The sequence below is a fragment of the Pogoniulus pusillus genome, chromosome 36 (genome assembly GCF_015220805.1).
Source record: "Pogoniulus pusillus isolate bPogPus1 chromosome 36, bPogPus1.pri, whole genome shotgun sequence".
Lineage (NCBI taxonomy): Eukaryota > Metazoa > Chordata > Aves > Piciformes > Lybiidae > Pogoniulus > Pogoniulus pusillus.
In genome coordinates this window covers 10,979,626-11,001,656 of record NC_087299.1, presented here as the reverse complement: position 1 = coordinate 11,001,656, position 22,031 = coordinate 10,979,626, and the positions used below count along the sequence as shown (strand labels likewise).

The 22,031-nt window shown below is 53.7% G+C and overlaps 1 protein-coding gene across 2 annotated transcripts; it reads right to left on the bottom strand.

Moving 5' to 3' along the window:
* Positions 1-3,967: 3,967 nt before the first annotated feature.
* TMEM51 (transmembrane protein 51) lies at positions 3,968-21,789 on the bottom strand. Of its 2 annotated transcripts, none has more exons than XM_064171864.1 (3): positions 21,580-21,789; positions 8,739-9,175; positions 3,968-5,116 (listed from the first exon to the last, which is right to left on the bottom strand). In XM_064171864.1, the coding sequence occupies exons 2-3, from the start codon at positions 9,077-9,079 to the stop codon at positions 4,702-4,704; spliced, it is 756 nt and encodes a 251-aa protein (XP_064027934.1). In that variant the 5' UTR covers positions 9,080-9,175; positions 21,580-21,789; the 3' UTR covers positions 3,968-4,701. The 2 variants fall into 2 exon arrangements, with proteins under 2 accessions (XP_064027934.1, XP_064027935.1); XM_064171865.1 differs by lacking the exon at positions 21,580-21,789 and adding an exon at positions 19,792-19,873.
* Between the last annotated feature and the right edge of the window lie 242 nt (positions 21,790-22,031).

Here is a 22,031-nt window from a genome sequence, read left to right as displayed (position 1 = left end):
GCAGCCAGAGAAAGAGGCTTGAGTGCATCCCTGCTGCTCAATGCTGATTGCATCATAGCATCGGCAGCGTTGGAAGGGACCTCAAGCACCAGCCAGTTCCAACCCCCCTGCCACAGGCAGGGACACCTTGCACTAGAGCACGTTGTCCAGAGCCACATCCAGCCTGCCTTTAAAAACTTCCAGGGATGAGGCTTCCACCACCTCCCTGGGCAGCCTCTTCCAGTCTCTCACCACCCTCATGCTGAACAACACCCTAAAAAGTCCCTCCCCAACTTTCCTGGAGCCCTCTTCAGATGCTGCAAGGCCACAAGAAGGTCTCCTCAGAGCCTTCTCCTCTCCACACTCAACAATCCCAACTCTCTCATCTGCCCTCTCAGAATACTCAAATTCCTCCCAAAACCCCAATACTTTGGTGGTTGGGTTTTGGAGTTTCTTTGATGGATCGGTTATTTTTTTCCTTCTTCCTCCGGCATGCGCTGCAGGCTGGGGGTGGAAGTGACTCCAAAAAGTCATCAAATGCAACCCCACTGCCAGAGCAGGATCACCTAGAGTAGGTCACACAGGAACACACCCAGGTGCGTTTTGAATGTCTCCAGAGAAGGAGCCTCCACAACCCTACTGGGCAGCCTGCTCCAGTTTGGCAGAAGGAATTGTTGCTCATTGGCAATGCCACCTTGCCAGGAACAGCCCAGGTAAGCAGGTACCAACAGGCTGCAGGGCCTCTGGACACAAAATCTATGGATCTGATTCTCCCAAAGCTTCACTGTCAGTAACCTCCAAGACTGCAACACTGTTTTGTGAAGTATTAGAGAGAAACAGCCCCAAGTCTCTCAGCCTATCCTCATAGGAGAGGTGCTCAAGCCCTCTGACCATCATTTCACCACCAGCTTTGTGTTGCTTGTGGTTGCTCAAGTAGCCAGCACCCACCTGTGTCTCAGGCCAGAACAAGCTACATTCATGCTGAAAGACTTGTTCTCCAGTTGGACTATGCCACCAAAGCTTTACCTCTGCTCCATCATTGTTGCCCACCTTAGTTTCATACCAGCCATGGACCTAGCCTGAAGTTCTTGCTCTCAGGGCAGCTAGTATGTGCACTTCAAAGGACAAAAAAATCAAGGAGGCTGGAATAGGTGCATGAGTCACACACTGCAGATGAAGTTAGTCCTGGCCCTTCCCACCACACACAAGGAAAAAGGAAGAGGAAACGTCCCTCGGCTCCAAAGACAATGGCAGTCCCGCTCCCACGTGTCACATCCCATTTCTTATGTGACCCAAGCAGCTCTTCTAGTGGGAGGTGTCCCTGCCTATGGCGGGGTTGGAACTAGATGATCTTTGAGGTCCCTTCCAACCTAAACCATACTCTGATTCTATGGCACCCAGCATCACACATGGGCTCCAAGGAGCTCCACTGGGCAAGGACTCACACCCACCTTGGCAGACAGCTGCCAGCTTCTCTGTTTTCTTTCTTCATCCTTCTGGCACCTTCCTCAAGCTGCTGGGTTTTCTTCTCCTTCTCCACAATCTCACTAGACCCGAGAAGAGCAACTCAGATGAGAGACTACCTCTCCCTCCCAAGTGACTGTCCATCCACTTGGCCACCCTCCCTCTGTGATACCCACCAACTCTGGACAACAGATTTAGCTTTTGACATGCTGTGCTGGACATGGCTCCATGACAGCATCAATAAGACAAGGAGCAATAGCTACAAATTGGAACATAGAAGGTTTCAGCTCAATATGAGGAGAAGCTTCTTTACAGTGAGGGTGACAGCGCCCTGGAGCAGACTGCCCAGAGAGGTTGTGGAGTCACCTTCTCTGGAGGCTTTCAAAACCTGCCTGGATGCATTCCTGTGCAAACTACCTGGGTGATACTGCCTTGGCAGGGAGGTTGGAGTCAATCTCTGGAGGTCACTTCCAACCTCTAAAGCTCATAGTACTTGTTCACTGGAGGAGAGGCAGTTCCTGCAGATCTTAGCTCTGGATTTTAGTCTGGAGAAAAGGAGACTGAGGGGAGACCACTGTTGGCAGCACTCCTCAGCTTAGCTCACCTCAAAACTGTCTCTGCTTGGATCCACTCAATGCTCAGAGATTACAACAGGCTAGGAACCACCAATTTTGGTCTTGGGGGAGTACCTGGCCTTAGCCTGCAGGTGCAGGTGAAAGCAGCTGATGAGATGGTGGGGCACATGCCTGGCTCTGGCATTCACAGGTCATTTCTGCAGCAGTGGTTCTGGCACGGGCTTGGCAGCTTCAGAAGCCTGGCTGCTGGGACAGCTGCGGGGATGCTGCCACTGCAGCAAGGAGAAGTGCGCAGAAGCTGAAGGTTTGGGCTCTGCAGCCAATCTGGAGCTGCCTGTCTCCTGCTGTGCACTGTTTCGTAAGGAGCTGGAAACCTGTGGTGGAAACAGACCCCAGCATCAGCAAGATTTGAGGAAGACTTTGAGATCCTGAGGTGTCTGCATGGTGTCGTATCTTAGAAGCATAGAATGGTTTGAGTTGCAAAGAATATTAAAAATCACTTAGTTCCAACCCCCGCTGCCACAGGCAGGGACACCTCTCACTAGCCCAGGTTGCTCAAGGCTTCATCCAACCTGGCCTTGAACACCTCCAGAGAGGTGGCATCCACAACCTGCCTGGGAACCTGTTCCAGCATATCTCCACTCTCACTGTAAGGATTTGAGTCACTGGAAAAGAGTGCCCTGAGCAACCTGGCCTAGTAGGAGGTGTCCCTGCCCTTGGCAGGGAGGTTGGCACTAGGTGATCTTTAAGGTCTTTTCCAACTGGAACCATTCTATGGTTCTATAACCCATATCACTTTTGCTACTGATGCTACCCTGAGTGCTTCTTGCACCCAGGTTGCATCATGTTGCCCTTTTCTGGGCACTTGTCCTCTCTGCTCTGAGAGATGTGACTCCTATTTGGGTGTATTCCCCTGATCCTACCCTCCCTATGGCAGACACCACAAACACCTCTCAGGATGCAGGGTCTGGCTTCAAAGCTTTTCCATCAAAGCTCCTCCAGCACAGAGCCAAGAGGGATGAAGAGGCATCCACAGGGCTTCCTCTGTGTGTCATGAAGCAAAACTGCTTTTCCTGGCTGCATCCCACACATATACTTTTGGAAATTAAAATACTTGCTGCTCCAAGCAGGAACCAGCTTTACCTTGGCCAGCACTAGCAGCCCAGTTGCTCCAGCTTCATTTCTGGACATCTTGGCATTCAGCAGGTCGGACTTGCTGTCTTGGCACTATGTGAGTGCACAAAATGCCTGGCCAGGCTCTGTGAACTCCCATTACATGCAGGGTTTTGGGACTCTGCCTCAGTATTTATCATCTTGGATTCCTTGAAACCCTTCCCCAGGCACCAGCATCCCAATCCTTCCCTGAGCAGCAGTACCCAAACCCTTCCCCAGGCAGCAGCATTCCAAACTTTCCCAGGATAGCACCCCCCAAACCTCTATCAGGTTGCTCAGAGGCCCATTAAGCCTAATCTTGAACATCTCCAGGGATGAGGCCTCCATCACCTGCCTGGGCAACCTGTTCCAGTGTCCCATCACCCTCATGATAAACTTCTTCTGAAATCACCCCTCACTGACATCTTCTGTCTTCATTTCAGTCACCTGCAACTCCTTTCACCTTCTATCAACCATGCTGCCAAGCCAGCCTCTGCTGGGCAGTCCCTGACTACATCAGACCCACAAATCCACATCCATCCCAGCAGCCCAGAGGCTGAGGGAAGTTTTGCCTCACCAACTTCTGCTCCAAATTCCTCAGAGATTCTCCTCTCCGCTTAACCACCTCTATCTAGAGCACACAAAAAAGCCCCTGGCTGAACATGCTGATGACTTGGTCATCCATGGCTTTGATGGAAGTCTGGAATATGGCATGTGGCTGGGATGCCTGTGGAGCAGCATTCACCCTCAGACAGCTTGGAAGCCTTGGGAAGGGCCAACTACAAACACACACACAGAGAGTACAAAACATTTATTTAGAACAGGTCTAGCTCACAGTCATTTCGCCTCCTGGCAGTGATGTCCTCACAGCTCCCAACCCCTTGGACTTCTCTTACCTCAAGTGGCTCATCTCTTTGTACTGGAACATGAAGCTGAGGCAAGAAATCCATCCTTCTCCCCAAGGAGCACAGGGCTTGCTTCAGTCCACTTCCCACCAGCAAAGCACAGACCTTGGCAGGAATTTGGGCTGGCCCTGGGCCACCATCCTAGCCCTGGATGGGAGCGGGTGAAAGCTGCAGTGCTACTCTGGCAACAGTTTCCCTTGCTCATAAAGAAAAGGCACCAAAACAAGAGAAATGTTGTTCTTTCCCATTCCTTCATCATCCGTTCGACGGTTCAGAATAGTCTTGCTGGCACAAGGAGGGGAAGGCAAGAAGATACTTTGCTGGTCCTTCTGGAAAAGGCCACAAATTACCCTTTAGGTACCTCCAGCCTCCACTGACTTCAGAGCAGCAGATTCACTGGCATTCAGGTTTCTCTCCCCACAGCCTTTTGTAAAGCTCCAGACTGGGAAAAGCTCATCCTGGCCCCATGCCATGGTGCTTCAGACCCATCATGCCCTCCATGTCACAGCTTCCAGGGAGCCCTGACTGCTTTTTCACCCCCACACACCGAGCCCCTCTGAGCGTGGTTGCTTTCCAACCCCCCCCCTCCCCAAAAGCCCAGCAGCATTGCAGAATCCCTCTTCTTCCTAAGTCATTTGCTGGCTCCCTGGCACTTTGTCCTGGATCTCCTCATACTTGGGCGGTGGGGTCAAGGGCTCTATGGTGATGGGAGCAGTGCTGTTCCCTTGGGTGATGTTCAGCCTGATGTCCTTCAAGTGCAGCTTCTCTGACTTGATCCTGCGCACCTTCAGAGGCTTGAGGTGCTTGCTGAGACGGGAGCTGTGCCGTCCAGGCTGCCGGTCTGGGCTGGGCTCTGCGCCCGCACCGCCAGGGCTCTGGCTGCTCTCCTCCAGCCCTGTCAGAGACTCGTAGGAGGGCAGGGAAATGCTGATCCTGTTGCTCCTGTCCGAGTCCCTGGACTCAGAGTAGCCTGTGTTCATCACCTCCTCATAGCTGGGGACATAGTACTGGGAAGATGTGTCATCGTCCTCCTCCTCTTGGCTATACAGGGGGCAAATGTGAGTGTGTCAGAAGATGTTTCAGTGCCCTGGTGAGCAGAGATTAATCCTAGAATGGGTTGGAAGGGATCTTGACAATCATCGAGTGCCAACACCCCTGCCATGGGGGGTTGGCACCCACCAGCCAACCACCAACACCTCCCACTAGCCCAGGTTGCTCAAAGCCTCATCCAACCTGGCTTTGAACACCTCTAGGGAGGGGGCATCCACAACCTCCCTGGGCAGCCTGTTCCAGTGTCTCCCCATTCTCACTCTAAAGAATTTCTTCCTCATCTCCAGTCTAAATCTACCCTCTTCAAGCTTCAATCCATTCCCTCTCCTCATAAGACTAGATTGGATGACACCTTGAGTGACCTGTTCTAGTGAGAGGTGTCCCTACCTATGGCAGGGGGTTGGAACTGGATGATCTTTTGAGGTTCCTTCCAACCTAAACCATTCTATGAGTCTATAAGCCTTTGTAAAAAGTCCCTTTTCTGCTTTCTTGTAAGCTTCCTTCAGGTACTGGAATAAAATCACCACCCCTCAAGGATTCAACAAATTATTTGCCCTTCTAAATTGTATCATGAAATCCAAGAATGGTTTGGGCTGGAAAGGACCTTAAAGATCATCCAGTTTTGACCCCCCTGCAATGGGTAGGGACACCTTCCACTAGAGCAGCTTGTTCAAGTGCCCATCCAACCTGGCTTTCAACACTTCCAAGCTTGGAACCTCCACAGCTTCTCTGGGCAGCCTGTTCCAATGCCTCACCACCCTTACGGGGAAGAATTTTTCCTCATGTCTGACCTCAATCCACCTTCTTCCAGTTTGAAGCCATCACCTCTCATCCTGTCACTCCAAGCCTTTTACAGAAGTCCCTCTCCAACTCTCCTGTAGCCCACTTCAAATCCTGGAAGGCAGCTCTAAGGTCTCCCAGGAGCCTTCTTTTCTCCAGGCTGAACAGCCTCAACTCTCCCAGCCTGTATTCATAGCAGAGGTGTTCCAGCCCTCCATCACCTTCGTGGCCTACTCTGGTCCTGCCCTAACAGTTCCATGTCCTTCTTGTGCTGAGGACTCCAGAGTTGGACCACCCCACTCTGTGTGGGGTCTCACCAGACCAGAATCCCCTGCCTCAGCCTGCAGGCCACGCTCTTTTTGCTGCAGCCCAGGAGACAGCTGGCTGCTGGGCTGAAAGTGCCCACAGACCAGTTCCTTTCTGTCTGGCAGGACAGCCTGCAGCCCCCATTATGTTCCAGCATGGTTTTATTGCCTTCTGACACACACCAGACTTTGCTCATCACTTTGCCTACAAACCCACTGTTTTATTATTATTTTACTGTGCAACAGAATTTTTTCCCCCCAGCAAAATGCTGATTCCTCTCCTCACCTCTCAACCATCAGGCAAAATAAATGTCAGAGGGACATCAGCCTTGGACATTTGGATGTCTTTTAGGCTGAGTAGCTACCCTGAGTTTTTCTGCAGAGATCCAGCTCTGCAGTATGTTACCATCTAGGCCACAGGTCCCTGCACACATGCACCTGGCATTTCCTTTGTGTTATGAAGCTACCTTCACAATCTACCAGGGAAAAAGCAATTTTCCAGGTGCATTCCCAGCTGCCAAGGACTTCTCTCACACCCTGTGTTTGCTCAGACCATGTCTGCTACTCCAGCAGCCTTTGCTCTGCTCACTGGAGTTTCCCCCCCAGCAAACAGGAGAGCCCAGCAGACTTTCACCAGGTCTAAACTCCACCTCCAGCCTCAGGCTGTTTGGCACTGACTGCACCCAGCTTGATGCCACCTCCTACACCTTCTGCTCCACTGTGGGCTTGCGGCAGCGATCCTGTGTTAATCATTAGCTGCTGCCCCTAGAGCTCCCTCTTGGCTGCCTGTGTACATCCAGGAGTGGCACAGCTGGCAGCACTGGTTTGGCCACCAGCTCCATCCAGACCTCAGCTCACAACCAACCCTCCCTTTCATCACACAAACAGCTGGAGACACTCTTTACAACTGCAGCACATATCTGCAGCAAAACCAGGAGGTCAGCTTGCCTTGGTTTTAGCACATGCTGCTCTGGAGCAAGTCCACAGGAGGCCACAACAGTGATCAGAAGGCTGGAAGCCCTCTGCTGTGTGGAGAGGCTGAAGGGAATGGGCCTTGTTCAGCCTGGAGAAGAAAAGGTTCCAGGAGAGACCTTCTGGTGCCCATAAGAAAGATGGAGAGGGACTTTTCAGCAAGGAGTGCTGCAATGGGACAAGGGCTAATGGGCTGAACTTAAAAGAGGAAGATTCAGACTGGAAAGACGGAATTCTTTATGCTGAGGATGGTGAGACCCTGGTCCAGGTTGCCCAGAGAGGTGCTGTGGGAGATGCCCCATCCCTGGCACCATTCCAGGTCAGGTTGCTTAGGGGCTCTGAGCAACCTGCAGGATGTCCCTGCTGGCTGCAAGGAGGGTCAAACTAGATGACCTGGGGACAAAGTGGCTGGAGAACAGCTAGGCAGAAAGGTACCTAAGGGTGTTGGTTGACAGCTGACTGACCATGAGCCAGCAGTGTGCCCAGGTAGCCAGGAGAGCCAATGGCATCCTGGACTGGCTCAGGAGCAGTGTGGCCAGCACTGCCCCTCTACTCAGCACTGGTCAGGCCACACCTTGAGTGCTGTGTCCAGTTCTGGGGCCCTTCATTTAAGGAAGATGTTGAGGTGCTGGAAGGTGCCCAGAGAAGGGCAGCAAGGCTGGGGAGGGGCCTGGAGCACAGCCCTGTGAGGAGAAGCTGAGGGAGCTGGGGGTGTGCAGCCTGGAGAAGAGGAGGCTCAGGGCAGAGCTCATTGCCATCTACAACTACCTGAAGGGAGGCTGTAGCCAGGTGGGGTTGGTCTCTTCTGCCAGGCAACCAGCAACAGAGCAAGAGGACACAGCCTCAAGCTGTGCCAGGAGAGGCTGGTCCCACGTCCAGGCACAGGACAAGAGGACACAGTCTCAAGCTGCACCAGGGCAAGTTCAGGCTGGATGTTAGGAAGAAGTTCTTCACAGCAAGAGTGATTGGCATTGGAATGGGCTGCCCAGGGAGGTGGTGAAGTCACTATCCCTGGAGGTGTTTAAAAGGAGGCTGGATGAGGCACTTAGTGCCATTGTTTGGTTAATTAGAAGGTGTTGGGTGATAGGCTGGACTCGATCTTGAAGGTCTTTTCCAACCTGGCTAATTCTGTGATTCTGTGACTTTTAAAGATCCCTTCCCACTAAAACCACTCAGTGCCTCTATTGGCCTTATTCTCCTCACCTTGAGGAGTGAACAATAACCCTTGTCATCATCACTACACTCAGCCCTGCTGCCTCCGTCAGGATCAGGTTCACAGGGTGTCAGAGGTTGGAAGAGCCCCAAAGAGATCATCAAGTCCAACCCCCCTGCCAGAGCAGGACCATACAATTCAGCTCAGGGCACACAGGCACACATCCAGACAGGCCTTGAAAGTCTCCAGAGAAGACTCCACAACTTTTTTGGGGAGCCTGTTCCAGTGCTCTGGAACCCTTATAAGTAAAGAAGCTCCCCCTTGTGTTAAGGTGGAACCTCCTGTGCTGCAGCTTCCATCCATTGCTCCTTGTCCCTTTGTCCCTCCCTCCCCCCCATCTCACCTGTCCTCCTGCTGCGAGGGCTCCACAGACACCTGGCGCTGCACGTGGACAATCTCTTGGCTCTGTCTCTTCTTGTCGCGGACGTTGAGGCAGATGGAGAGCAGCAGCAGCAGCACTCCTGCTCCCACCAGCACATAGGCCACCGAAAAAGTCTTGCTCTTCAGGACACCTCCAGTGCCACGGTCAGGCTTGCTGCTGTTGCCAGCCTGGGCAGTGGGTTTGTCGGGGGGACCAAAACCAGGCACCAGGTTCCAGACGGCCATGATGATGCCAAGGACCAGCAAGCCCAGCCCGATGGCTGTCAGGGCGTAGTGTGAGCCATTGTCCCGGGAGTGGGCCATGGCTGCTGCTGGCTGCTGGCCTGAGCTGTCCTTGCCTCACAGGGCTGCAGGCCCACTGGCATACATGTGGACCCCTCCCTGGGCAGGCAGCAAGCTCTGAGCAGAGGGGGAGAGCAATGGTTAGTGCACAGTGGGGTGCAGAGGCCACCCAGGTGGCCATGCTGGCAGCCAAGGCACTGCCATTTGATCCAGCTGACACCGGGAGCCCAATTCCACTGTGCTTGTCCCCATGTGGCAGCAGCCTTGCTGGCTGCTCTCACCACGACCCTTTGCTGCTATCACAGGATCATTTAGGTGGGAAAAGACCTTTAGGATCATCAAATCCAACTGTTAAGCCAGCACTGCCAGGTCACCACTAAGCTGTGTCCCCCAGCACTGCATTTCCATGGCTTTGAAACCCCTCCAGGGATGAGGACTCCACCACCGTGCCCTAGGCAGCCTCCTCCAGGCTTTGACAGGCCACTGGAGGAAGAAATTTTTCCTCATGTCCAACCTCAACCTCTCCTGGTGCAACTTGAGGCCATGTCCTCTTGTTCTACCACTTCCTCACTAGCCCAGGACTCCTCTCCATCTCTTTCTTCTCCTCCTGGAGACTGCTTTTTGTCACCCCACTTTGGTCCTCACCAACCCTTTCATAGAATGATAGGCTCATTTAGGTTGAAAAAGATCTTGAAGGTTATCAGGTCCCACCATCAATCCAGCACTGCCAAGTCTCTCAGTACCATATCTGGCACATCTTGTAAAGCTCTCCAGGGATGGGGACTCCACCACTGCTAGTAGGCAGCCTGGTCCAGGATTGGCAAACCTTTTTGGGAAGAATTTCTTCCTAACATGCACCCTAAACCTCACCTGCTGCAACCTGAGGCCATTTCCTTCTGTCCTATCACTTGTTCCTTGGGAGAAGAGATCAACCCCCACCTGGCTCCAACCTCCTTGCAGAGGGTGTAAAGAGCCAGAAGGTCACAGAATCAGTCAGGGTTGGAAGGGACCATAAGGATCATCCAGTTCCAACCCCCCTGCCATGGGCAGGGACACCCTACCCTAGATCAGGCTGGCCAGAGCCTCATCCAGACTGGCCTTAAACACCTCCAGCCATGGGGCCTCAACCACCTCCCTGGGCAACCCATTCCAGGCTCTCATCACTCTCATGGTGAAGAACTTCCTCCTCACATCCAGCCTGAACCTACCCATCTCCAGCTTCACTCCATTCCCCCCAGTCCTGTCACTCCCTAATATCCTGAAAAGTCCTTCCCCAGCTTTTTTGTAGGCCCCCTTCAGATAGTGAAAGGCCATAAGAAGGTCATCTTGGAGCCTCCTCTTCTCTAGACTGCACAGCCCCAACTCTTTCAATCTGTCCTCACCGCAGAGCTGCTCCAGACCTCTGATCAATCCAGTGGCCCTTCTCTGGACACACTCCAACACATCCACATCCTTCTTGTAATGGGGGCTCCAGAACTGGATGCAGTACTCCAGGTAGGGTCTCAGCAGAGCAGAGTAGAGGGGAAGAATCACCTCCCTGGCCCTGCTGGCCACACTTCTCCTAATGCAGCCCAGGACCTGGTTGGCCCTCTGGGCTGCAAGTGCACACTGCTGGGTCTCACATCAGCCTCCTTTTCTCCAGGCTTGACACCCTTAGGCTCCTCAGCCTCTCCTCACTAGCCCTGTTCTTCAGACCCACCACCAGCTTTGTTGCTCTTTGTTGACCTGCTCCAGTCCCTCACTGTCCTTCTTGGAGCGAGTGGCCCAAAACTAAACCCAGGATTCAATGTGGGGCTTCACCAGTGCCAAGTCCGATGGCACAATCACTTCCCTGGTGCTGCTGGCCAATCTTACTCACCAAAGAACTGAATTTCATGTGCTAAGAGCTCAGACTGACCATCCATAGGAGTGTGACAAGCAACCTCTTTTCACAGCACCAAAAAAAAAAAAAAAAGAGGTCACCAAAATAAATGTCACTGCTTGGAACAATGCTCCCTGTGTCGTGGAGTCAAACAGCAATGCAAAGGAACCTGCAAGTGCTCTGCACCAGCTCTCTAGCTCACAACTGCTCCTTCCCCTTGTCTGAGATGGAGCAGTCCTGCTTGTGCTTGTTGGCTGTCTGCCCTGCACCACCTCTACTCTGCCTGCCCAGAGAAGAGAAAGCAAAACTGTTGTTCTGCCAGCCAAGCCAACTCTGCAGCTTCCCCCACCTGCTGCCAGCAAGGGCTGCTCCAAAACGACATCCACAGCACAGCCCCGGCTTGCTCCTGGCCAGAACTTGCCCATGCTGCAGTAACCCAGCCTGATGGTGAGCCCTTGGCTGCATGGAATCATGGAATTGTATGGGTTGGAAAAGCCCTCCGAGGTCATCCAGTTCAGCCATCAACCTAACATGGCCATCAAACCGTAGCCCCAAGTGCCATAGCCATAGGTTGCTTGAACACCTCCAGGGATGGACACTCCACCACCTCCCTGAGCAGTCTGTTCCAGTGCCTGACCACTCTTGCAGCAGAGTAACTCAGATCCCTGTAATCCCCAGCTGAGTAACTCAGATCCCTGCAGCAAAGCTCCCATACACCCCACTCAAGAAGGTCCTGCAGCAGCCTCCCAGTACTACACCAGTGCCAAAACCAGTATGCAGATGGAAAACTGCCAGGTCTTCCTCCTCTCCTACCCACCTGCTCCACACTTGTTTCTGCTGGCAGTCACCTCTGGCTGTGCTGCTGCTTCCATCCTCACCCTTCAGCACACTCGTACAGCTCGATGGTCTCCAGTTCCCTCTTTGCTTGTTTAGCTTGAGCCCGAGCCTAGTTTCCAGGCTCCAGGGCCAGAATAAACCAGCATTCCCAGTAAACAGCCCAACTCCAGCTGCTTGCAGGAAGATACATGCACAGAAGCCTGGGGAGGAGGAAGCTGCAGAGTAACTTCCCCATTGCAGCCCACTCGCCAACTGTGTCCCTGCACCGCTTCAGAGCTTCACCCAGGGGTATCCCAGCCCCTCCAGACCCAGCCCTGGCATTGCATCGGGGTTGTCAATGTTCACCCAGATCCCATCAGGGCAAAGTCTTCACTCCTGTGGTCTCTGCAGGAGTGCTGTGTGAACACAAGCTGCTGAGCCCTGCCCAACAGCAGCTGCTGGCAGGCAGGGGCAAACCCAGCACCATGCACAGCCCCACTGCCTGGACTGCTGCCATACAGTACCATCTGGCCCTAGGGGAAGGCATTTCCTGACTCCCTAACTTGCCCCTGGCTTCAATTTGGTCCTAGCAAGCAGCTGCTGCTGCAGCAGAGGTTACATTTCAGAAGTCCTCACCACCATCATGACAGTGATAAGCCCATCCTACTGAGCAATTCTGAGCCTGCAGCAGCTGGTGGGACTCTTCCCAAAGAGCCTCTCTGCTCCCAAGGGCACCTGCAATGCTAACTCCCCACGGGCTCACCACGCTGCACAGGTCATAAAACCATGCAGGAGGCAAAGTGCAACATCTGACCTCTTCCTTCATCCACTCTTTGCTGCATCATGGCCCTCTCCCAGCTGTGTTGCTAGTGCCCAACCCCCTAACAAGGACCACCAAGGCTCTGCTATATCCCAGCATGCTGGGGGTTGGAAACGACCTCTAGGGATCATCCGGTCCAACCCTCCTGATCAAGCAGGGCACCCACAGCAGCTTGCTTAGGATCACAATGACTGGGGGGGTTGGAATGTCTCCAGACAAGGAGGCTCCACAACTTCTCTGGGCAGCCTGCTCCAGGCCTCCAGCACCCTCACAACAAAGCATTTTCTCCTTCTATTCAGACGGAACCTTCTGGATGCCAGTTTGCACCCACTGCCCCTTGCCCTGTCACTGGGCACCACTGACAAGAATCTGGTCCCAGCCTCCTGACACTCTCCCTTTAGATATTGATCAGATGTCCTTTCAGTCTCTTCTTCCCCAGGCCTCTCAACCTTTTCTCCTCGGAGAGATGCTCCAGGTGCCCCAGCATCATTCATCCTGCTCCCCAGTTTGAGTTCTTCTAAGGCAGCTACATGGGGCACTGTTGACTTCTTTCCCTTACCTGCTTATCCAGGTAAGCTCCCATCCCCAGGGAACTTGGCATTTCACAGACATCAACCAGCTGAGACTTCACTTGCAAACTTCTTTGACGGCTTTGGGGCAGAAAAGTGGTACTGCCCACACAGAAAACACACAGGGTTGGTTTCACTGACCCACAGGGTCTAAACCTCCATGCCTGCTGAGCTCTCTGGCTTCCCTTGGGCACCTCACTCCTGGACAGCAAGGTTTTAAGCTGCTGCATCATCTCTTTGTGCCTGAGAGTTTGACGCTGTTGCCTGCCTGTGCTGTCCTACAGCCTGGGCAATCAGATTAGAGCAGCAGATCTGCCCTCTGACTCTATCTTCTCCATCAAATTACCTCTTCTCTTGGCTTTCCAGAGCGTGCTCCTATTGCAGCTTCAGTCATCGCCCTGCTGTGCTGACATCAGAGAAGGGAGCTGCTGATACCTCTGTCCTGATCAAGCATCCCTGGTGCTGTCTGGAGCAGGAGATGGATGCTGGTAAGGATAGTGAAAAGGTGCCACAACTTGAGAGCTCGCAGGGCAGCCTCCAAGAAGGACACTGAGGGGCTGGAGCAGGTCCAGAGAAGGGAAACAAAGCTGGGGAAGGGTCTGGAGAACAGTGCTGAGGAGGAGCAGCTGAGGGACCTAAGGTTGCTCAGCCTGGAGAAAAGGAGGCTGAGGGGAGACCTTCTGGCTCTCTACAGTTCCCTGAAAGGAGGTTAGAGGCAAGTGGGAGTTGGTGACTTCTCCCAGGGAACAAGTGATAGCACAAAATGGCCTCAAGTTGCATCAGGGGAGGTTTAGGTTGAATATTGGGAAATAATTTCCTCACTGAAAGGGTCACCAGGCACCGTCACAGGAGGGCAGTGGTAGTCACCATCCCCGGAGGTGTTTAAATGGCATTTGGATGAGGATCTTGGGACCAACAGCTGTGTACAGGGAGATATTAGGTTATGGTTGGACTCAATGATCTTAAGGTTTTTTCCAACCAGGCAATTCTATGATTCTATGACAGTAACCACTGACTCACCCCTAAAACCTCACTGTGGCAGATGCCTCACAAGTGCCATCTGCTGCAGCCATCCTGAGCAGACCACATATACAATGGTCCTCCTGGATGCTGCCATGGAGGAATTCCCTGCTCCGAGGTTGCACTGGTTTAATAATCCACAAGGGAATTTTCCTCCCTGCTTACCATATCTGCTCCACTGCACTCTCCTGCTGTGCTGAGCACCCAACCCTTACCCGCAGCCCTTACTCCTGTTGGCAACCTCACCAGCTCCCATCCCCTTCCCTCCACCTGCACCATGGAGTCTTCCCTGCCACTGGCCCCACCTTGGTGCCTGCCCCTGGCAATGATTTATGCCAGGATCTCCAAATCACTGAACTCCAGTGATGAGGCTGCAAAGCCAGAACCACCTGCAGCTGAAAAGCACCTGGATCTCCACACAGTCAAAGAATCGGAAAACTGGGGAAGCTGAAAGAGACCTTTGAGATCATCAAGTCCAACTGCTCACCCCCAGAGCTCACAATTCCACCACTGCTGCTAAGCCATAACCACTAACCCATTTCCCTCAGCACTACATCCATGAGGTTTGTAAATCTCTCCAGGGTTGGAGACTCCACCGCCTCCCTGGGTAGCCTGTGCCAGGGCTTGACAACCCTCTCTCTTAAGAAATTTCTCCTGATCTCCAACCTGAACCTTCCTTGGCACAACTTAAAGCCATTTCCTCTTGCCCTGTGGCTTGTTGTGTGAGACCAGCCCCCACCTTGCTCCACCCTCCTTTGACCTCCTCCTCTCCATGCTCAGTTGAGCTTCCTGCACCTCTCACCAGATCCACACAGGCTGCCAGAGCTGAGGGACGTTTTGTGACTTCACATGGGACACACCAACCATTTAATTCAGCATGGGATAAACCCCTTGAGGGTTTTTGATGTGGACACCCAGGCAGGATGGCAGCAGACAGCATCTCCCCCTCCTCGGGAGGCACCAGTGACAACAGCCCCACTGCACAGACACAGACCCAGGATCACTCTCCACAATCACAGGCTGCATGAGGTTGGAAGCGAGCCTCAAAGGTCACTGCTGTCTACAAGTGGGGTTGGGCTCTTCTCCCAGGCAACCAGCAACAGAATGAGGGGGGACAGTCTCAAGGTGTGCCAGAGGAGGCCTAGGCTGGATGTTAGGAGGAAGTGTTTAACAGAGAGGGTGAATGGCATTGGAATGGGCTGCCCAGGCAGGCAGTGGAGTCGCCATCCGTGGAGGTGTTCAGGAAAAGCCTGGATGAGGCACTTAGTGCCATGGTCTACTTGACTGGATAGGGCTAGGGGATAGGTTGGACTGGATGAGCTTGGAGGTCTCTTCCAACCTGGTTGATTCTATGATTCTATTCTATTATCTTGTCTGACCCCTTCCCTGCAGTCAGCAGGGACACTTGCAGCTTGATCAGGCTGCCCTGGGCTACATAAAATCTCCAGGGACAGGGTCCTCAAACACATCCCTAGACAATCTGTTCCAGGGAGCACATCCCGGTGGCTCCCAGTGAAACACTAACACTGGCGAGGTGACTCAGGAGGAAGCCTGACATCCATGACTGCCCAGGGCAGCACCCACGCTCCTCTGTCCTCTGCAACCTTTGGATTTTTCCCCTCTGTGACATCACCTTCCCACTCATGCTCCAGCAGCAACACCACCTCAGTCACAGGACATGAGTCTGCAGTTCAGGGAATGGGTCAAACCCCAGTGGAGTCAGAGGGCATGGGATGGGTGAGCTTGCACTCAGCTCCAGTGCTTTCTTGCTTCTGAGGAGTTGGAACATGCTGCGTGGCTTGTTCAGAGCATGCCAGCACAAACAGGTTCATCCCTTTGGAGCCTGCCTCCAACAGCTGCTGTGCAGCTCCAGCCCCAGGTGTAAAACATGAGACCCATTTTCTGGAAGGATTTAGGAGAAAAGAAAGGTCTGCTCCAAACATCCAAGAAGCCTGGAGCCTGCTGATGACACCCAGGAGGTCCTTTCACACAACCACAGATTCACAGATTGCATCAGGCTGGACAGGACCCTCCAAGGTCATCTTATCCGAACACCCTGCACTCAGCAGGGATGCCTCCAACTACAGCAGGCTGCCCAGGGCCACATCAAGCCTGATTTTGAATGTCTCCAAGGATGAGGCCTCAACCACAGCCCTGGGCGACCTGTTCCAAGATCACCAAGTCCAACCATTAGCCCAGCACTGCCAAGTCACCACTAAACCACGTCCAGCAGCAATCCTGACCAGCTGCTCATGCACAGCCTTCTCCAGAGAGCTTTGTACCTTCTGGAGGTGTGGCTGAGAGTCCCAGCGGTTTGGTCCCAGCCTCTGGTTGGGTGAGATGTTCAGTGGGGTAACATTGTAGCCCAGGTTTCATCCCTTTGCCTCACCCCAGCTCCCGGGCACAGCCAGCCCCACATTAGCTCCTCAGCAACAGCACCATCACAAAGGCATTACCTTCATCTTCATCCTTGCACCTAGCCAGCGTTCTCATCAACACCTTCCCTGCTGATGACTGCAGGGCATCCTCTTGAGCTCATTCCTGCAGTAACCCTGCACAGAGCCCTTGTTACACAAGGACTCAACACACCAGCAATCCAAAACTCTACATGGAGGCAAAAATGCAACAGGGCAGGGCTCAGGCAATATTTTCCTCTTTTTTATACCCTCATTATACCTACACAAACAGCAAAGATATTTCTGGCCAGATGCAGCCCAGAGGATCAAATCACAGGATGGTTTTGGTTGGAAAAGATCTTTTAAGATTATCAAGTCCAACAATGAATAGATGAGGGGAGAGAAATACCCAGAGCTGGACTGGTCACGGCAGCATTGCTGCCAACTTGGCCAATTCCTGTTTATGTGACCAACTGCCCAGCCCCCATTTCAAGCATCTCTACTAGAACAGTGGTAAGGGATTGGAACAGGCTACCCAGGGAGGTGGAGTCACCATCCCTGCAGGTGTCAAGCAATGTGTGGCCATGGCACATGGGGTTTAGTAGCCATGGTAGTGTTGGGTAGATGGTTGGACTGGATGAGCTTGGAAGTCTTTCCCAAACCAAACAATTCCATGATTCTATGGATGCAGAGACCAGAGGGACAGCCCCACGCAGCTTGTCTGGGCTTTCCCACACCTTTCTGCCTAAGCTTCCTGCCAAGAGCACACAGGAATTCACAAGAATGCACACACACCCCCTTCATCGCTCTTGGCATTCCCTACAGATATTCCCAGACCTATTTTCCCATCTTTTTAATTCAGTTTGGACTTTCAACAGCTCCTCTTCAATTACACTCTTGCAGATAGCACTAGGTGAGCAGCAGCCTTTGCTTAAAGCTCCCCCTCCATCCTAAGCCGGTGCCAGCTCACCCCGAAGGGCAGCCCGGAGCCCCTGGCGCTGCTGCTTCCTGCAAAACAAGGGCGGCACGGGAAGGCAAAGGCTTCCTGACCCACTCCAGGGCTCAGGATGCTGCTGCCACAGCCACGCCGATGGCTGCACAATGGCAGTCATAGGGCTCGCAAAGCACTCAGCGCAAGGAGGCCGTGGAGCTGTTGGAGGGCATCCAGAGGGAGGCCACAAAGACGATCAGAGGGCTGCAGTCTGATCAGATTATTAAGGCTGTTCAGCTTGCAGAAGAGAAGACTCCAAGGGGACCTTAGAACAACCTTCCAGTACCTGAAACGTACAGGAGAGCTGGGGAGGGACTTTTGACAAGGGCTTGCGGTGGCAGGATGAGGAGGGGATGGCTTGAAGCTTGAGAAGGGCAGACTGAAGCCAGAGACAGGATGAGTGGCAACTTTGTGTTTAGTTGTTTGTTTGGGTTGTGTGCTTTTCTCCCAGTTTTCCCATCTGCTGTTTCCTGCTGGAGACAAAACCACTCCTCCCCAGCAGCCTTCCCATGGTCTGTGACCTCACCCCATCTCCATGCCCGCTAACACATGTCGTCCTCAAGAGCCTTTCAGCACCTGGAGATGTGACCTGTCTGCCCTTCCACGCCTTCCAAAGCCGGCACTCTCACTGACTCACAGCACTTCCCAGACCTCCTGGGCTGCTTTGAAATCATAGAATCATAGAGTACACCGGGCTGGGAGTCCCACAGTCATCAGGGATATCCCTAACTAGATCACGTTGCTCAGAGCCCCATTGAGCCTTGAACATCTCCAGGGATGGGGCCCTCACCGCTTCCCTGGGCAACCTGTTCCGGTGTTCCACCACCCTCAGAGCAAAAAACTTCTTCCTAACATCCAAAAGCCACATCATAGGAGCCCCAGAACCTTATCTCCTTTTACTGACACACTGCCATCAGCCTCACCAGTACCACCTTCTTCATCCTCAGCCTGGATATTCAGCAACATCCTTCCTCTCACTGAGCCCCACAACAGCATTACTTCACCTTGCCTCCAAGGTGCAAGACCCACAGCCAAATCCCAGTGAAGAGGAGCCAGCAAAGCCAAGAGGGCAAGATGGGTGATGCTGAGAGGCAGGCAAGCACAAAGCAGTGTCCAGTGAGGCCGGCACAAATATTCCAGCAGGTACAAAGGTTTGCTGGGGATCATAGAATCATAGAACTGTTGAGGTTGGAGGAGACCTTTGAGCTCATCAAGTCCAACCACTCACCCTGGAGCTCACAATCCCACCACTGCTGCTAAGCCATTGCCACTACATTACATCACCCAGCACCACATCCATGCAGCTTCTGAACACCTCCAAGGTTGGTGACTCCATCACTTCCCTGGGCAACTTGTTCCAATGCTTGATAATCCTTTCTGGGAAGACATTCTTCCTGATCTTCAACCTGGCACAACCTGAGGCCATCAAATTATGTCACAACACACTCCCCGCATGGTTCACACAGGACATTCATCTGCTTCAAGTAGAGCCTCAACATCCAGTTTCTGCCAAATAAATAACCTGAAAAGCATTAAGCAGCCTTCAGGAGACAGACACATACCCGGGCTGACAGAGGGATGCCTTCTCCTGGGCTCTGGACAAGCCTGTCCTGATCTCCTGGGACCTCCACCTCATGGGACAGCCACGGCACCAAGCTCTGGTGACACTAAGCTACCTTCAGGGCACAGAGGGCCAAAAACATTCCTCCTTCCCCAGGCATGTCCCTTCCCGAGGATTTTCCCACCCGTGTAATTACTCACAGATAAAATCAAGGGCATCTCAGCTACTTCAGAGACATTTCAGTCAAGGGCTGGGTTCACCAGCCCCACACGCCTGTCTTCCTCCTTGCCACCTGGGAAGTTTCCCATCCTGGGCATCACTAGTTTAGGACATGTGGGCAGCTTTGGCACGACACAGAGTAACTGTCCACACAGAGATCCCTCACACAACCTCCATGGCAGGCAAGTACCTCAACCTACTTCTGTTTACCCAAACCAGCCCAATTTTTAACTTAGTGTAGGGAAGACACACCCTGGGCTTGCACCTGATACACATGGGACTGGCTTAGAAGGACAAAACACCCAGGTCAAGTTGTCAGTAAGAAAATCAAGAAACACCCTTCCAGTAGCTGACTCCCAGTGCACAAAGCCTGGTGATGAGCTGCAGGTGGGCCAGGAGCATCCAGCTTCCCCTGCACTGGGCTACCAAAACTCACAGTCCCCAGGAAACACCCACCCAACGAGTTCTTCCCAACCATACCTTCCAACCCAAGGCTCTGGTGGTTCTCCTCTTGCCCCTTGTGACAACACAGGAATTTGGGGAGTTTGGAGTTGGGGCTGTCCAGTCTGGAGAAGAGAAGGCTCCAGGGAGACCTTAAAGCAGCTTTCCACTACCTGAAGGGGGCTACAAGAAAGCTGGGGAGGGACATCTGGTAAGGGCTTGTGACAGAATCAGAGGGAAAGGATTGAAGCTGGAAGAGGGGAGGTTTAGACTGGAAATTAGTTCCAGTGAGGGTGGTGAGACACTGGAACAGGTTGTCCAGGGAGGTTGTGGATGCCCCCTCCCTGGCAGGTGTTCAAGGCCAGGCAGGATGAGTCCTTAAAGCAATCTATTCTAGTGGAAAGTGTCCCTGGCCACGGCAAGATGTTGGTACTGAATGATCTTTAAGGTCCTTTTCAACCTAAACCATTCTGTGAATTAATCATCCCAGCAGGTAGAGATACGAGTTTCCTAAAATACTGGTGCCTGTCACAGGTCACATCCCAAACCCACGGTGCAAGAGGGTGTGTGCCAAGCTGTGCACACCCCAGGTGACTAACCAGACATGCTGTGTGCTGCTGCCTGCTTCCACGGTGGGGCTTCTTTCCAAAGCAACACTCGGGGGATATCCAGAGTGCCACCAGAGCCCTTCAACATCCCAGGTCTGTCTGTCTTTCGTGGGCATGGCATAATGGGAACAACCCCAAACCCTGCTGAGCAGCAGTCAGGTCACAAACCACCCAGCAGGGACCTGCCCTACGCAGGTCTCCTTCCCTTTGTCTTTGTTTGCTTTCCAAACAGACTCACACACGCACAGTTCCAACACCTTCCTGGGCACTGACGTCTTCTAGCACCGATCTTGTGATCCGTGACCCCCCTGCCATGCTGACACCCGTGGGGACCGGCCCCAAATGCACTAGGAAGGTTTGCTGAGGGCTTTGTCTCATGCCCTCCCCTCCACCTGACGCTGATGTTCCTACAGACGATCCTTCCCCAAAACGATGACCACTCTTCTTGCTTTTGCAAAGGCCACCCTGATGCCTGCGAGGGCTGACTGGATGCCCCAAGACAGTGGCACCAACAGGTGACTCCCATGGCACTGCAGCTCCCTAACCCCTCCAGCCCCAACTCACACACATTCTGTTTTGGGAATGTTTTCCAGGGATGGTTTCACCTTCCTGAGCTGAAGCTAAACTCTGTCCCTTGGCTCCCATGGGCCATGCTCAGAGATCCCCCTGGATCCCCATACCAGGCCCGAGCCCTAGTGCCGGGGGTCCAGACACGTGTAAGCACTGCAGGACTAAACCGAACCTGTTTCTCTGCCCCACCCAGGGTCCAAATCTAACCCGGCCCTGTCCCCATCCCCGCTCCGAGTCCAGCGAGGGCTGAGCCTGCCCGCTCCTGCCCCTTGTCCTGGGTCTAAGCCTAACCCCGTCCCGTCCTCTGCCCAGGGACGGCGGCGCCCAGCCCGACCCAGTTCCGGTTCCAGCCCCCTCCAAGTCCCGTTCCCCGTACTACGGGCGGACTCCAGCCTGACCCAGGCTCTGCTCCAGCCTCTTCCCAGTCCCGTCCCTGGTCATTGTCGCGGTCCCCGACACGGCAGGACCGAGCCCCTCCGAGTCCCGCTCAGGGCCATTGTCCCGGTCCCTGTACCAAGCGACCAAGCCCAGCCCGCCCCGGTCTCTGCTCCGAACCTCTCGCAGGCCCGTTGCCGGTCACCCTCCCGCTCCCTGCCCGCCCCTTCCCGGGTCAGAGAGGCCCTAGCACCCGCGGTCGGGTCTCACGTACCTCCTGGCACCGACGGCGGCGGGTCCCGGCGGCACAGTGCGGGCCGAGCCGCTCCCCCGCAGCTCTGCCCTGCCCTCCCGGGGCGGTGCTTGCAGGACCTGGCCTCAGCCGGGGGACGGCCCCGGGGCAGCACAGGGAGACTGCGGGTGGGGCGGAGGCCAGGGAGCTGCACAGAGGAGGAGGCAAGCAGAAGTGGAGCGAAGAAGCTCCACCCTCTTCTTCCCCATCTCAAACACCTTCACCTGCGTACTTCTCCATCTCTTGTCCTGCTGTGGGCAATCACAGCTCACAAAGCACCCTGCAGTCCTCACCTGACAGCAAGCAGAGACGAATTTGCTCTCCTGGAAGTCCTTATCACATTAGCCCGGCCAGGGTGATCCTGACCTGTACTGATCACCTTCTCCATCCTGTAATTTCTGCTGGCATCCTCTAAAAATTCTCGTAAAGCCCTG